The sequence below is a fragment of the Equus quagga genome, chromosome 5 (assembly GCF_021613505.1).
Source record: "Equus quagga isolate Etosha38 chromosome 5, UCLA_HA_Equagga_1.0, whole genome shotgun sequence".
Taxonomy (NCBI): domain Eukaryota; kingdom Metazoa; phylum Chordata; class Mammalia; order Perissodactyla; family Equidae; genus Equus; species Equus quagga.
Window position 1 is genome coordinate 103,488,333 of NC_060271.1, and position 16,918 is coordinate 103,505,250.

The window sequence follows — 16,918 nt, forward strand, 5'->3', positions numbered from 1 at the left end:
TAACTCATTTGCGCCTTGACAAAGGTGAGATGAGTAACGCAGGAATTATCTTAGTCTTACAAGGAAACCCAAGTACCAAGGAGATTATGTGATTTGCCTAAGATCACATGGCCTGTAAGGGGCAGGGCCTGAACTCCAGCCCTCTGTTTCCGATCCTAAAGTCGTTGCAGCCCTACCCTGGCTCTGCCTCCCTGGGTCTACCTCCCTGGGCCGGTGTGTGGGGAGAACAGCAGTAGGAATTGCCTGCAAGGTGAACTCTGAAGAGTCGGTTCCCTGAGTGACAGGCCTGGCCCATCCCCTTCCAGATTAACAGGGAAGGAGTACTGAATAGAAATGAGCACAAGGAAACATAGCAAGAAATACGATCAATTTGGGAAGGGGGTGTAGGCCACGTAGCTTCCTTTCCTGGCGGGTACTGGACCTTCCAACATGAGCCCATGTCCAACTTTTCGGTGGCATCCATATAGACGCGGAGTGAGAAGGGTCCTGCACAGGACTCCAGATCTGCCCGAACCAGGCTGTCAGTGGCTTCAGCCTCACTGGGCGCTAGGGGGGGTGTCTGCCCCATACCCGAAGGACGCCCGTTGGCAAAGAGCATTCCCCTGCGCAGGCTTTTAGGGTGTGGGACTGGTGAAAGGAGGAAACGGGAGCGAGCCCACCATCCGCGTCCTCGGTGCCCAGCCGTGCCTGGCCGCCGGTCGGCCTCAGCCAGAGCCCAGAGCCCACAGCGAGCCAGGGCGGGACGCGGCGCCCTCTACGGCCGAGGAGGGAAAGGGCTGGGAGGCGCACCCGGCGAAGGCTGCGGCGGGCGGGGAACTCGGCTGCCAGCTGCACCTCAACCCCCGGGAGGGCTGGGGAGGGCCGGGAGGACCAGCAGACGGATGGGGTGGCGGGAAGTCGTCTCCAGGCCTGCGCGGCTCTCCCGGCCTTTCCTCCCGTCCTCCCAGCCGGCTCCCCCGCCCGGGACGCCCCGCGCCTCTCCGCGCCTTTGGCCCAGGCTCAAGGTCTTGTGATGTGATTAGCAAAGCCAGCGCCTTGTCCTCAGACACTCAGCGCTGCCCGGCAGGCCCCGGTGCTCAAGCCCTGTTTACTGCAGCCTGGGCGGGGAGGGGGGCGGAGAAACCGGCCCAAGCTCCTCCGGGCGAGAATGCCGCGGCAGCCGTCCGCGTGGCTGCTCCCGCCCCCACCCCCACCGCGTCTCCACGTGCAGTCGGGATGGAGCTGCCACCCACTCAGGCCCAGAGCCCCCGCCCCCTGGCCAGGACACCCTCTGCAAGCCAGCTGGGCCGCGCGGACGGTTGCAATATTCCTGCATTTTGCAATTCCCGCGCCCAGTGTAAAACCCAGGGTGGGAGATAAAAGCTCCGCAATTTCGTCTAGCAGGACGGGGCGGAGAAAGACACGTCCAGGGCTGCAGAACCCCGGCCACGTTAAATGTGCTGGGGATTTCCAAGAGCACAGTCCCAGAGGAGAGGAGCCGTATCTACCCGCCGCCACCCAGCTGCACCCATCTGGGCCGAGCTCTTCACGCCACCCCCGGCGCCGCGGCAGCCTGCCCCGCCCCGAGGCCTCTCTACCCCCTCCCCCAGAGGAAAAAAATTGGCGGCGGCCAATGGGAGGCCAGGAAGGCGCCTGACGTCCGCGAGCCGGCGGGCGGCGTTGCCTGGAGACCCCGACGGGGTCAGCGTACTGTCCCCTCCCCCGGCACGCCCGCCCAGCGGCTGCCGCGCTCTGGGGCTCTATATAGGGCGCGCGCTCGCGGGGCGCCGAGTTCCAGCAGTCCGCGAGCTGCCGTCGGCTCCGCGCGGGGGGGCGGGCCGGGTACCCCGGGGCGCGGAGGAGCAGTCTTTGCTTCTCTCTCCTTTCCCCCCCACTTCGCACTCCCGGGCACCCTCAAACCAGTCCACGCTGCTTCCCTCTCCCTCTCTTCTCGCCCCCCAGCAAACTTTCGGTCCCTTCCCCGCCCCTCGCCCGTTATTCGTCGTGGCTCGAGCCCGGCCGCGCCGCCCCGAGGGCTCCTCCGGACCTCCCTTCCTGCAGCTCCGACCATTACAGGATCCAGAAACATGTCGACCACACTTCTGTCCGCCTTCTACGATATCGACTTCTTGTGCAAGGTACGCGGGGGAGCAGGGAGGAAGGGAGACGGGCAAGCAGGAAGCCCTTAGAGTTTTCAGACTTTACCTCCTGTCCTCAGTTTTTGGGGGCCTTCTCCCTCCCCACTTTGACTTTTGGGCCCGGGAAAATCCCGAAGTTTGCAGGAGTGTGTGCTCGCGCCTTGTGGGCGGGGAAAAGGAGCAGGGAGGGAGGAAGGGCAGGAGGGAGCGGTTCTAGTTGTTTGGTTTCTCCGGAGCCGACCGCGGCCACGCTACCCAGGGCTTCCCGGACGGGTTTGCGCCGCCCAGGCCGGCGGCCCACGGGCTGAGGATCACATGTCGAAACCGAGCGCGGCCTGGGGTGGGAGGCCGGCTCCTCCCAACGCGAAGTTGATTCTTTTGCGCGCGTTTGAGTGGAGGGTAACGGCCGAGTCGAAATCTGCAAAAAAGAAAAAGAATCAGAAGGCTGAAGTTGCCCTGCAGTTCGCCCCAATTCTTCCCTCCCTTTCCGTATTTCATTCCTTCCCCGCTCCCCTTCTTTTGGCAGACGGAGAAATCCCTGGCCAACCTCAATCTGAACATGCTGGACAAGAAGGCGGTGGGGACGCCCGTGGCCGCCGCCCCCAGCTCGGGCTTCACGCCGGGCTTCCTCCGACGGCACTCGGCCAGCAACCTGCACGCGCTCGCTCACCCCGCGCCTAGCCCCGGCAGCTGTTCACCCAAGTTCCCGGGCGCGGCTAACGGCAGCAGCTGCGGCAGCGGGGCGGCCGGCGGCCCGGCCTCCTACGGCACCCTCAAGGAGCCGTCGGGGGGCGGCGGCACGGCCCTGCTGAACAAGGAGAACAAGTTCCGGGACCGCTCGTTCAGCGAGAACGGAGAGCGCAGCCAGCACCTCCTGCACCTGCAGCAGCAGCAGAAGGGGGGCGGCGGCTCCCAGATCAACTCGACGCGCTACAAAACTGAGCTGTGCCGGCCTTTCGAGGAGAGCGGCACGTGCAAGTACGGCGAGAAGTGCCAGTTCGCGCACGGCTTCCACGAGCTGCGCAGCCTCACGCGGCACCCGAAGTACAAGACGGAGCTGTGCCGCACCTTCCACACCATCGGCTTCTGCCCCTACGGGCCGCGCTGCCACTTCATCCACAACGCCGAGGAGCGACGGCCCGCGCCGTCGGGGGCCGCCTCTGGGGACCTGCGCAGCTTTAGCGCGCGCGACGCGCTGCACTTGGGCTTCCCGCGGGAGCCCCGGCCCAAGCTGCACCACAGCCTCAGCTTCTCGGGCTTCCCCTCGGGCCACCACCAGCCCCCGGGGGGCCTCGAGTCGCCGCTGCTGCTAGACAGCCCCACGTCGCGCACGCCGCCGCCCCCCTCCTGCTCCTCGGCCTCGTCCTGCTCCTCGTCCGCGTCGTCCTGCTCGTCGGCCTCGGCGGCCTCCACGCCCTCGGGCGCCCCGACGTGCTGTGCCTCCGCGGCGGCGGCGGCGGCGGCCGCGCTGCTCTACGGCCCCGGGGGCGCCGAGGACCTGCTGGCGCCGGGCGCGCCGTGCGCCGCCTGCTCATCCGCCTCGTGCGCGAACAACGCCTTCGCCTTCGGCCCCGAGCTGAGCAGCCTCATCACGCCGCTTGCCATCCAGACCCACAACTTCGCCGCCGTGGCCGCCGCCGCCTACTACCGCAGCCAGCAGCAGCAGCAGCCGCCGCCGCCGCCGCCGCCGCAGCCGGGCCTGGCGCCCCCCGCGCAGCCCCCGGCGCCGCCCAGCGCGCCCCTCCCGCCCAGCGCCGCCGCGCCGCCCTCGCCGCCCTTCAGTTTCCAGCTGCCGCGCCGCCTGTCCGAGTCGCCCGTGTTCGACGCGCCGCCCAGCCCCCCGGACTCGCTGTCGGACCGCGACAGCTACTTGAGCGGCTCCTTGAGCTCGGGCAGCCTCAGCGGCTCCGAGTCCCCCAGCCTCGACCCCGGCCGCCGCCTGCCCATCTTCAGCCGGCTCTCCATCTCCGACGACTGAGGCAAGAGGGCGCCAGTGAGGAGGAAGGGAAGGCCGTTCTGGGGGTGTTGGAGGGGCCCCCCGCCGTCTCGCCCCTGCCAGGGACAGGGGGCACGGGAGTTGGGGGTGACATATAGGCCACAAGCAGACTGCAGGCCGGACCGAGCCCTTGGACTCGAACTTGTGTGCCGGGCGGGGCCCCCCCACCCCTCTCCCCTTTCGGTTTCCTCTTGTTTTGTTTTTTTTTATTATTATTTTTATTATTATTACGAAGTTTTCTTGTTGAGCAAAAAAAAGTCAACGAACTCTTTGTATCGATGAACAAAATATTCACAACAGGGCAGTTGTGATGCGAATAGAACAAAAAAAACCAAACACTTAAACTTTTTTAGGTCTCCGACGAGTTTGGGACTTTAGGAAAAGTCAACCCAGCACCAGCAGCTACCAACCACCATTCCATATCTTCACTTGAAAAGCATTAGTTAACAGTCCAGATGTGGGAACGCTCATCTTGAGAGAAGTTGCAAATTGTCGTTTGTCTCAGACCAGTGTAAACAAAGCAGCCAGCCATCACCTTGCTAAACCTAGAAGCTTTTAGAATCCAATATTCTGCCAAGAATATGCCTTAATAGTAGTTCTCCGATCCATAGGTTTTTTTTTTTTGAAACAAAGTTTTATGTCTGGAAAAAAAAAAAAAACCCTTGCATTCCAAAGTTTCATACTGGTTACTGGTTTCATTGCCACCACTCAGTGGGTGTTTAATTTAGAACCATTTTGTCTGCTCTTTCTGGAAGCCTTGGGCAGAGCTTAGTTTGTAATTGTTGGGAATAACTGCTGAATTTTTAGCTGTTTTGAGTTGATTCGCACCACTGCACCACAACTCAATATGAAAAAACTATTTAACTTATTTATTATCTTGTGAAAAGTATACATTGAAAATTTTGTTCATACTGTATTTATCAAGTATGATGAAAAGCAATAGATATATATTCTTTTATTATGTTAAATTATGATTGCCATTATTAATCGGCAAAATGTGGAGTGTATGTTCTTTTCACAGTAATATATGCCTTTTGTAACTTCACTTGGTTATTTTATTGTAAATGAGTAAAAAAAATCTTAATTTAAGAGATTGTATGTAATATTTATTTCATTAATTTCTTTCCTTGTTTACGTAAATTTTGAAAGATTGCATGATTTCTTTACAGAAATCTATCTTGATGCTGTGGAAGTAGTTTGAGGAATATCTTATGAGTTTTTTTAGAATGTATAATGGTTGTAGCCCATCCAACTTTAAAGAAAAAAAGTGACCACATACTTTGCAATCAGGCTTAATTGTGGCATGCTTTTCTCATTCCAACTTTATAAATTAGCAAAAATTGTTTTGTTTGCTTATTCCACCAGTTCTACTGTGACATATTCCGCGTATAAAGACATGTAGCAATAATGGGGGGTAGTCTCAGTGCCTTTGGAAGGGCCAGAACTTGCCTTAAATCTTCCTCAACCAAATAAGTATTTTGTCTATTAGTGCTTGAGAGAATTTGAATGTAGGATGGGTTCAACTGCACAAAAGGAAAAGATTTTTACCACTTTTTTTTATATAGCTATAAAGTGAAGAGTCCACCTCTTAGTGCTGAAATGGTATGTAGTACATGAATATGCCTTGTTTAATTACAGAAAATTCCAAAACTTGTACTATTTTTTTTTCCGTGTAGAAAGGCAGGATAGGATGCTTTCCTGGACAGCCGATGAATGAGCAGTAGCTTTAGTTTGTACGTAGGTACAGTTGGAGCACTATGTATGTATGTACTCTGGACTACTTTGACAGAAGTAGGTTTTTGAATGTAACAAGATAAGTCAACTTGAGTTGTAATATATTTTGGGGAATCAGTTCACTACAAATTGTGACTGTAAACATTGTACTGTAAATGTTTTGTAGTTTTCCCCCAATAAAATTTTTGGGAAAAAAAAAGCATTCATGTGTAAGCTTTCTTTTTTCCAACAGGAATATTGAGCTTTCTAACTTCCTCCCACTTTGTCAGGCATCCTCCGGTCTCGGAGGGATTGGGGGCTGGGATTGAGAGAACTGGCAGAGCCAGAGTTGAGAAAAGCCTGCCTCTATGCATTTTATAGCAAGTTCTTTTCGCTAAAAGAAATTATTTGGACTGTCAAGGGCATTAGTGAGCTGTTCCCCTTGGTAATAAGATGCATCCCAGTGTTGGCTGACTGGCTGGTGGCAGGGCCTGGCTGGGAGGCCTGAAGGGGTGTGGCTCGCCTGTGAGTCACCATGTGGGTCACGTGTCTGCAGTGGCAGCTGAAGGTCCGGTTTTTTTTCTCTGGGACACCCAGGAAACAACTGCTTGGGTGGGGAAGGGAGGAGAGTGTTGCCAGCCCTGCAGGCCCTTTGAGTGCTGAACTGAGACAGGGTGGGGAGGTGTCAGGCCCAGCCTTTCCTGAGCCCAAGAACCAGGGTTCTGCCTGGACTTTGGAAAGCCTGGTTGTGTCCTTGTCTGGAGAGGAGGGAAAGGGAAGGAAGATTACACAGGTTAAACTTATATCTGGGTAATGTTTGTTTATGTGGACAGCTTCCTCTGGGAGTGAGCACACGTTATTTATGCAAAAGGATTAGTGTCTGTGCCTTAGGTGGACTGTAAGTGGCCAGAAAGCAAATTCAACCCAGGTCTCTAGAAAAAGAAAGGGAAAAACCCACCAATTTGTCTGCTGATTCTCACACAACTGAACAAAACGTTAGTAAGGCTTTTTTCCTACAATTACTTTGAAAACTTAAAAATCAAGTTCATAAATCAATTCCTGTTTTTTCTTCTCCATCCTGCTCCTTTTCCCACCCCCCACCCCAGTTCAGACGCTTTCTCCAAAGTAGCTAAGAGATTTAGCAATAGTTTTTCTTATCTAGAACAGCTGGGCTCTATCAACCAGTACTTGCATCCCCTCTCTGCCGGGCCTTAGCTGGGGTCTCCTGTGTCTCACACTGAGCCAGGCGGGGCGGGGCTGTCTGCGGAGCCCGCCAGGCCTCGGGCAGCTGTTTCACGTTAACGATGATTGCGCTGGTGTTAACTGGAGCGTTTTGGTGCTTGGCGCATGCTGCCAAAGGGGATGGGGAACAGTTTCAAAGTTCTCTCAGATGCCCGGCCCCTAGCTGAGGGCCTCAGCAGTGGGGGAGGGGAAGCCTGAGGCCAAGAAGGGCTTGGCCAGCGAAGACCCTGCAGGCGCCCTGGCCTCTTCACCACGTGAATGTGCAATGGGAAGGAAAAGTCTAAAATGTGGTGCTATTTAGGCCAAGCTGCATTTCAAAGGCCTTGTTTCCACTTCATTCCAAAACTTATTTTTCTAAACAAGTACTTTTGATCAGCTGGATTGTTCAACTTCTTTTCAGGGTAAGCCACATTGATTTTTAAAAATTGGTTTGTTTGAATGCCCAACTGTTAGGATCTGATGTTTTGCATTTTAGACCCAGTGGAGCGTGGAAAGCTAGGGGGAATCATTCAGAAATTTCCTCTTGCTGCAGATCAATGAGGGTATGTAGGTCATTGTCTTTCTGCAGTGGCTGGAATTAACAGCAAACAAAATTCCCTGCTATTGCTTGATCACCCTTAGGAAAGTTTTCTTGTAAATTAAGGGAACTAGAAGTGAAAATTGCAAGTAAGGACAAGCCAGGATTCCTATCACGGGCAGGGGAGCGGAACTAAAACTGATTCTGGCTCCAGGACTATGTTACACTCAAAATAAAATTCTTCTGCAGCCAGTTGTGAAAATCAGCCCAGAATGTGATGGCGTGTAGAATGTCTTAATAGTGGCATTTCTGCTGGCTGTTTGAAAACTAAGATGTTTTTTAAGCAGCCCAATTAGTGTGTGCCACCTTCTAAGTGATTTCAGAGAAGGGATGCGTGCATGTACTTATTTCCCACCCCTCACTCCGTCTGAACCTACTGCTGAGTGTATGAAAGGAAAGACACACACACAAAAAAACTATTGGGAAGGCTGAAGTTTTGCACCCGTCCGTGGGAATAGATGGAGGATTGTGAGCCCTGAAGCGGCTCAGAGACCCGGATGCAGGAGCCAGGCCTGGGAGGACCCAATGCAGGAAGGACAAACAGGCATAGCTCCTGGCTGCAGGTCTGGCCCAGCACGAGGATGCTCAGTGTTAAAATCTGCCTGGGGGGTCTCAGAAAGCCCCCAGGCTGGATGTGTGCAGGGAGGAAACCCACTGGAGAGCATTTGAACCTGGAAGGGAGTCGTCCTCACGCACTGGCTCTCCTTCAGTTTTGCTCATGGTGACGAGCGTGAAGGCAGATGTGACTCTGGCCACATCTTCTTGAAAGCAGAAACTGAGTCTCGGGGCCTTCCTTGGCCTTGTGAGTTGATGAGGCCCCTCGAGGCTGAGCCATGGCCAGGCTAACATTCCATCAGGGGTCTGCAGCCACTCTCCATTGTTGCTCCCTCATTTAAGCGTGTTTATATTTTCTTGTTCACACTCCAGGGGATGTGCAAACCTGTAGCCATGCAGGGCAGTTCCAGTTCTGTGTTACTGGCAAGGCCAAGGAGGGAGGGAGGGAGGAAGAGAGGGAGGGTCCAGGGAGGAGTCAGCGCCTGGTGGCTGGCCAGGCCTCCCCCGGAGGAGCCCTGTGGGAAGGAGGCAGGGTGGGGGCGCCTGGCAGCAGGAAGCCACAGCACCTCCAGGACCCACCCCTGCCTAGCTGGGTGCTCCCCACCTCCCCTGACAGTTTTTGCTAGGCCTGGAAATCTTGTGTGTGTGCGTGTGTCTAAGGGTGTGTCTGTGTGTGTGGAGGGAGGTCTGTGGGGTGTGTCCATACGGAGCGTGTATACGCGTGTGTATCTCTGTCCTTGTCTGTCTAGGTGCATGTGCACATGTTCCTGAGTATTGCTGTGTATGCAGGTGCTCAGGGGTCTGTGTCTATGTGTGGTGTTCTGTAGGGGAGTACAGGTGTATGGGGCTGTGTGGTGTGTGAGGTGTGTGGACCTGTGTGGCTACTGATATGTGTGTGGGGTATGGATGTCTGTAGAGTGTGAGCATCTGGGTATGTGTGGAAATCCATGTGTGAGTATGGGTGTAGGTTGGGGTGTATCTGTTGCTGTGTGTATAGGTGTGTGTGTGTATGATGTGTGAGTGTGGGTGTGAGTTTGTTGCTCTGTGTGTGTGTGTGTGTGTGTGTGTTTGTAGATGTAGGTATGGATCTGTGTATGAGCGTGGGTATGGGTTTGGAGTGTCCATTGCTGTGGGTGGGTATGTCTGTGTAGCTGTTGCTGTGCAGGTAGGTGTGTGAGTCTGTGCGAGGTGAGGAAGGATCTGTGGGTGTTGCTGTATGTTTGGGTCTGAATGTATCTGGGGGGTGTCTGTGGGTACGGAGGTGTTAACAACACCTACAGAGGAAAAGCAACCCTTTTCAGCAGACCTCTTTCAAGTTAAAAACTGCTTTCAAAACCCGGAAATGGTGGCCAGGCTGTCATCGCTTCCTGCAGGGCAGTGGGTAGAACAGGGCTGAGTGGGAGGGTGACTCAGGCCTGCAGGGACCCCAGACCCACCTTCTGGCTGGGCACACCTGCCAAGGATGGGCCTCCGGGGCTGACTGCAGGGACATATTTAGAAACAATTAATTCTCTGGTTGGAGGGGGAGAGGCCCTTTTATTTCCATCTGTACAGAAATAGCTCTTGTCAGATAGGAGTTCTTGTGCCCTCTGGGGTGAGAGGCAGCTCTGAAATAGAAGGAAAGATATTAAGGATTTTAGACAGACAAGAAAACTTCTGAGCTCACTGAAACCGAGTTTAAAATATTTCTCTAAAAATAAGCTTTGTTTTCTTTGTGGATTCTTCTGGCAATTGAGCCCTCGTGTTAGGGTGCTTGGCTGGCCTGGGAAGCCAGGAAGAATTTTTTAAAAAGCGAGTGCTTCCCAGCTGTGGCCTTGGAAAGTTCTCTGTTTTCCATTTATTAGACTCCTAGTTTCCGGCTAATTAAAATGGTTTCAAACAAAACTCCGTGGCCGAGAAATATTTGATGAAACACAGAATTCCCGGTGACCCCTCTGTGGAAGGTCAGGCCTGGCTTTGGGGTGGCCTGTGACCCCTCCACTGGCCAGTTTTATGGGGAGTGGGGACCCTTTGAAATGCAGGCCCAGGGCCGTGTCTTACCAAATCACAGAGCCCCCGTGGTGACGGGGGTGAGAGGCTGTGCGCAGGGCAGTCTCTGAGCCCTGCACCCCTTGAGAAGGGGCTGTGGGTCACTGGGAAGCTGTGGTTTCTTCCCCTGCACCCCTGAGCAGAGAAGGGGTGCTCTACAGGAGGGAGGCGTTTGACCGAGGTGCGTGGCAGGTGATCCTGTGCCACCTGGTCGTCTCTCCCTGGCCAGGCTATTGCTGACATGTCAGGTTCAGGCAGACCAATGTGCCAGGACTTGATGGAGCACTACAGGATGCTCAGGCTCGCAAGGTGACACGTGGTGGAGACGGAAATCCGAGATGCCACAGGGCTAGTGTGATTCAGACTTGCTGGCCCGTTTGTTTGTTCCCCTTCATGCCCTGGGATTCTGTCCAGATATCTAATGGGTGGGATGCGGAGACTACTGGCCAGGACCTTTTATTCATCCTGCAGATAGTTCTTGATTGTCTAGTCAATGCCTGCATGGGGGTAACAGAGGTGAGCTGGTGGACGCCATCCCTGCCTTCATGGAGTGTATGTAGTGTTTTCAAGGTTCATTCATGCTGTAGCATGAATCAGCCTCCATTCCTTTGTCTGGCAGGACAATATTCCATTGTATGGATATACCACATTTTGTTTATTCATTCATCAGCTAGACGTCTGAGTTATTTCCACCTTTTTGCTATTGTTGAATAATGCGGCTGTGAACCTCCATGTACTAGTTTTTGTGTAAACATATGTTTTCAGTTCTTTTGGGGATATACCTAGAAGCAGAATTGCCGGATCATATGGTAAGTCTACATTTAACTTTTTGAGGAACTGCCATACTATTTCCCAAAGTAATCCGTTGGTTATTATAACTGTTTTAGTAATGTCTGTTTCCCCTACTAGGCCTGATGCATGGACTCTATGATATCCATATAAAAAACTTGTACACTTGTTCACAATAGCCAAAAAGTGGAAACAACCCAAATGTCCATCAACAGATGAATAACCAAAAGTGGGCTATCCTTACGGTGGATTAGTATTTAGTCATAGAAAGGAATGAGGTACCGATACATGCTACATCATGGATGAAACTTGAAAATATGATGCTAAGTGAAAGAAGCCAGACAAAAGACCACATATTATATGATTCTACTTGTACGAAATGTCCAGAATAGACAAATCATAGACACAAAAAGTAGATTAGTGGTTGACAGGGGCTGTCAGTTACCTACTGTGTGACCTTGAGCACAGTTCACAGTCTCTTTGAGCCTCAGTTTCTTCATCTGAAAAATGGGTTAATCTGTTGTTGTCCTTGTTTTCATCGTAAAGATTAAGTGAGATAATATATGCAAAATGCCTTGCCCAGTGCCTAGAGGAAGTAAATATTCAGCAGGAGTTAGCTAGCTGTTACTATTGTTACCATTCTTCATCATCTTCCGCTTCCCCTCCTCCCCCAGCTCGGGCCCACAGGTCTCCTGGTCTGAATGCCTTAAAGATTCTAAATCGCTGCTATTTATGGCACTCCTGTTATGTACGCAAGCTTTACGGATGTTAATGACCGTCCTTCATCCACCCAGGACTGAGGCTTTGTTACTATCCCCATTTCAAAGATGAGGAAACTGAGCTCGTCTCAGAGAATGCTCAGGGATGCTGTCATATGCCTGAGGCCAAGCGGCTAGGAAAAGGCTGAAGCAGAATTCAAAGGAATTTGAGCTGTTGCTCCTTCAAATCACCCGAGGCTGCCTCTGACTCTGCTCTACTACGGCCTTACTCCTACACTGTCTATAAACCCAGATTTCCAAGAAGCCTTCCCCGGTTTCATTTCGGGGTAGACTGCGTCCTGCCTCATCTGTGCTTTTAACACACAACTAGTTCAAGCCACCCTCCAGCTCAAAATCCTCACTTAGAATAAAATCTAAAATCTTAACAAGGCCTGCAACGTCCTACATTGTCTGTCCCTCCCCACTTGCCCCCTAGCCTCTTTCCTTTCTGATTTTGACTCCCCCTTCCCTCATTCTGCTCCAATCACCCAGGCCTCCTTGCTGGTCCCTAGTCATGCTGGCCCTGCTCTCTGTTTCAGGGCCTTTGCACTTGCTATTCTCACTCACTCTTGTGCTCTTCCACAGGGCTCATTTCCTTCAATTTCCTGCTAACTGTTGCCTTTTCAGGGGGCCACTCAGACCACTTGCTCTAAAACAACGGCCCCATCTGGCATTCCTTCTCCCTCATCCTGCTTTATTTTTCCCTCGCACTTGTTATCCTCTGACATATTTTAAATGTCTTTGTATATGTGTGTGTTGTCCTTCCTTCTTAGACTCTAAGCTTCCTGAGGGCAGGCACTGTCCCCAGAGCAGGAGGAAGCCACTGAAGGATTTTAAGCCCAGGAGTAAGAAAAACCACATTCATATTTTTAAGTGATTTCAGTTGTATGGAGAGTAGACTAGAAAAAATGATTCCTTATAAAAACAATTTTAATGCTAAAAAAGGTTTGATGATCCATGACCTGGGGTAGCCCTTTCATTCCACAGATGAAAAAACTAAGGCTCAGAGAGGTGGGGAGGACCCTTCTGGAGACTTCCCAATTTCTGGATTTCTCCATGAGCCCTGGGAAGAGAGACCCTCCAGGTCACTGTCCTCCCTAGGTGTGAGCTGTGCCGGTGGGGCTGTTGGTAAAAACGCTATCTTCTGTCACCAAAGCAGACCCAATTCTCCGAGCTGAGAGGCTCAGAGCAGCAGGGCTCAGACGTTCTGTCCATCCAGCCACTCAGGGAGGGCCTGGAGGGTTGGTAGGTGGACACGGCCGGGGCTTACAAAGCACAGCCCTGTGAGCCCAGAGCTGCTGCAGGGACGGGGGCACGAGAGGGCTCTGGGCAAGTGTCACCACCACTGTGCTGGTCCCTCCCAGCTTATGGCAGGAGCTCCCGTGGACCTGGGTTCAGAGCTCACTCCACTGCCTTTCTCTACCTGCGCAATCCTGAGCAAATCTCAGAGCCTCAGTCTCCTCATCTGTGGAATGGGGATGATGATGCAGGTCCTGCTACACGAAGCCCTGATGAAGGTCGAAATATGAGGCCATGTCTGAAGTGTCTAGGAGAGGGACTGGCTCGGGGTCCCACAAGCGAAGCTGTGTGCAGGAGAGCCGAGCGGTTAGTAGCCCAGGCTACCCGGTTCAGAGCCTCGCTTTGTTCCTGCCCGCTGTGTGACTGTGAGCCACCTGCTAATGCTCTCTGTGCCTTGATGGCCTCATCTATAAAATGCTGGGCCTACCTCCGAGGGCCATGATGAAACTTAAGTGAACTGACCTGTGTAGTGACAAAAGAACATGAGGATGTAACAGTTTGTTGTTGCTCTCTTGGTTTTCTTTCACTCTTAATTAACAGGCACCCAATCTGAGGGGGGTCAGGAAGGCCCCCTAGTCCACTCCACTCCCCCAACCACACAGGCCTTACAATGAGAGTGACAACTGCTTTCCTTTGGAAATTCTAGACAGATCTGCACTGTCCAGTATGGTAGGCACTAGTCACATGCGGCTATTTAAACAGAACTCAAAACTCACCTCCTCAGTGGCACTAGCCACATTTCAAGTGCTCAGCAGCCACATGTAGCTAGGGCTGACTGCACTGAACAGCACAGAACACTGCCATCATTGGAGAAAGTTCTATTGGACAGCACTGCTATTCTAGAATGTTCTATTAAAATGCAAACAACTGTAAGGAAGGAAGCCTCTATCATCTAACCCTTGAAGGGTTGTCCTTTTCCAAAGCAAATCCTGGGACACACCCAGGATGCCCTTGAGGGCTCCCTCTCCCTCCATGAGCTAAGAGAGTCCAAACTATTCCTCAACTACGGCTCTGTCCGGTAGACTGTAAATGCCAGTGGAGGAGAAATGAAGGGACTGCCCACTGCGTGGTGGCACCTCACAGCCCCGCCCAGTAGCTGGGACCTGCCTCCTCTCAGATGCCGCAGAGACACAGACCCTCACACCAACCCCTCCCACTGGCCCGTCTCTGCAACTGTGGTACCACATCCATCCAGTCGCCCACGCCGGAACCTGGCATCCTCCTGGCTTTCTCCAGCTTCTGCCCCTTCCCTCATAGGCTGCTTGAAACTCAGGCTCCCCTGCTCGCCTGGACAGCCGCTGAAGCAGGGGCCCCCAGCTGCTCCTCCTCCCAGCCACCATTCCCCAGGGCCAGCTTCTAAAACACTCAGGCGATCATGCCCTTCCTGCCCGAAGACCCTGAAGGGTATCCTCACTCCCACTTCAAACCCAAGCTTCCAAACATGCTCTTTGTGTCTCTGCCTTGATGCTCACTGCTCCTCCACTGCCCTGGAGCACTGACAGCTGATGATTCCTGACGCTCTTCACACCCCTGGGCCTCTGTTCTCCCCAAGCCCCTGCCTGGGACGCGCCCCAACACACACACACATGCCCCTCTTTCCTCTGCCTCAGCTGAATCTCAACCTCAGATCTGGTCCCCCCACCCCCCCCCCCCCCCCCGGGCCACGGCGCAGGCCTTTGCAGGAGCACAGCACGTTGTCCTACACCAGCTGGTTACAGCTCATCTTCCTATCTGGCCTGTAAATTCCTTCAAAGCAAGAACATCACGTTCCTCCTTGCACGTCCCAGCCTGGCTCCTAGAAGGGCCTCAGTAACTGTTTGTGCAACAAAACCCGACTCCCCTGGGAGAGTGGGTCTGTTCTCTTGAATGCCACCCCTGCCCCTGCCCCATGTAAGGGCGGAAGCCCCCACTCTTTGGGAGGGGGAGAGACGCACTGCCCCCAGTAGCCATGGCCTCTCATTGAGTTTTTCCTCTTCTTCCAAACTCGTACATGCTTGTTCTGAATGTCCAACAGCAGACATTGAGTCCCACTATGTGCTGATGGGAAAGTCCCTCCTCACCGTCCTCCTCAGTCCCACTCGGCAAGCTGACCACTTAGTCACCGCTTTGTGTGAGGAGTTCCAGAGATGGGATCGTGCAGCTATTTTTATAAAGATTTGCACACACACGTTTGTCTATCGTTTCAGTGCACGGAATGGGGTCATGTGGTACCTCCCATCAATAGCCCCCTCTCCTCACTCAGCCTGCCAGCACCTTCCCTGAAGGGCGGCGTGGTATCCCACAGCATGAGGATCCTAGTGGTGGCCACCAAGGCTTGTGCTATGTCACATTTATGAACAGTACAGCACAAACATCTTTACGCCCAGACCCTTGGGAGAGCGTTCCCATCAGACAAATTCCCAGGGGTAGCATTGCTGGTTTGCGGGCGGCTTGTATGTTTCTGTGGAGGGTAACGTACATTTAAAACCTTGAAACCTACCATCTAGTAACCCTCCAAAAGTTCTGCGTTAAACACCTCCCGCATCGCAGTGCCTCCGAGGCCATCTCCACCCCGTTCACTCCCTCTAGGCCTGTTCTGACTTTCTGGAGTCCACACAACAGGGGCTGCCCCCTGGAGTCTGGTCTTTCGCTGTCTCCCTGGCCTGTTCTCAGATCCTCGTGTGGCTGAGCCCCGTCTCCCCACACCTCAGCCTCTTGGAGACCAGCAATTGTTGTCTACCACCCGGGCTGGTGGCGAAGACTGAGGCTGTCACCTGGGAGTCCCAGGCAGGCCTGGGTCAGTCCCACTGGGCTCAGGGCACCTGCTGCTTGAGGGCCAGGAGGTGGGAAGATTGTCCCGCTGAAACTGGAGGGGAGACCCCTGCCCGTGTGTGTTGGTGGGGGGCAGCAGAAAGCTTTCTGGGACAGTAGTCTTGCCAGTTGAGGGTGTGAGACTGTGTAGGTGCGTCTCTGCGAGAGGGCGTGGTGAGTGTGTGTGTGCAGGAGTGTGCGAGCCTGAGCGTGTGCCAGTGGGCATGTGTGCCTCAGGGGCGGTTGTGTCAGGCGTTATGTAATGGAGACACTCCCTGGGGCCAACAAACCGCAGTGGTGTAACCGCCGGCCGGCCGGGCCACCAGAAGGAAAGGAGGGAAAATGTAAACACATTCTGGGCCTTTCCCTCGCCCGCCACAAGCAGGCCCCGGACAGCGCAGCTCTTCCGGTCCTCCACCTGAAGCCCTGTGGGCTGGGCTGGCAGGGGGTGATAATGGAGGCCAGGGAGGCCGAGGCAAGGGACCACACCAACTCTCCAGGGAGTGAACGTCTGCAGCTCATGATCGCGGCCCAAGGGACAGGCCAGAGAAGAGAGCCCAGCAAGGTCTACCTGGGCTTCTTCTGGCTCTGCCATAGGTCCTGCATCCCCCCAAATGAGACACGCCACCTTCCTCACTCCCAGAGCTGTCCTCTCTCTAAAGCCTTCGGGGGCTCCCTATGTCCCTGAGTTGCCCGTCTCCCTGCAGTGAACCAGTGTGGACTCACCACTCACCTCCTCATGGCCCCGGGCTGGCCTCAGGGTGCAAAGGTGTTACTCCTCCTTGCCCTCACACCTCACCGCCAGACACCCACCTTCCAGCCAGCTCCCCGCACCTGAGGCTCTCTCTCCCGGGGACCCTCCACTGCCTGCTTGGGCCAGAGTCTTCTCTCCCTGCTCTGAAGTCCTGAGGCGCCTCTGGACACTCAGGCGGACATGTGGCCATGCACAATCACCCCTTGTTCTCCAGTTGTCCACTTTAATCATAATGGCCACAATTTATGCAGCAAGCTCTCTGCCAAACCCAGTCCCTTGAGGTGCCCTCATTATCACATG

The 16,918-nt window shown here is 53.9% G+C and overlaps 1 protein-coding gene across 1 annotated transcript; it reads left to right on the forward strand.

The window, feature by feature from the left end:
- The first annotated feature begins 1,376 nt into the window (after positions 1–1,376).
- ZFP36L2 (ZFP36 ring finger protein like 2) lies at positions 1,377–6,049 on the forward strand. The gene is made up of 2 exons (XM_046662761.1): positions 1,377–2,117; positions 2,644–6,049. The coding sequence occupies exons 1-2, from the start codon at positions 2,067–2,069 to the stop codon at positions 4,093–4,095; spliced, it is 1,503 nt and encodes a 500-aa protein (XP_046518717.1). The 5' UTR covers positions 1,377–2,066; the 3' UTR covers positions 4,096–6,049.
- The last annotated feature ends 10,869 nt before the right edge of the window (positions 6,050–16,918 follow it).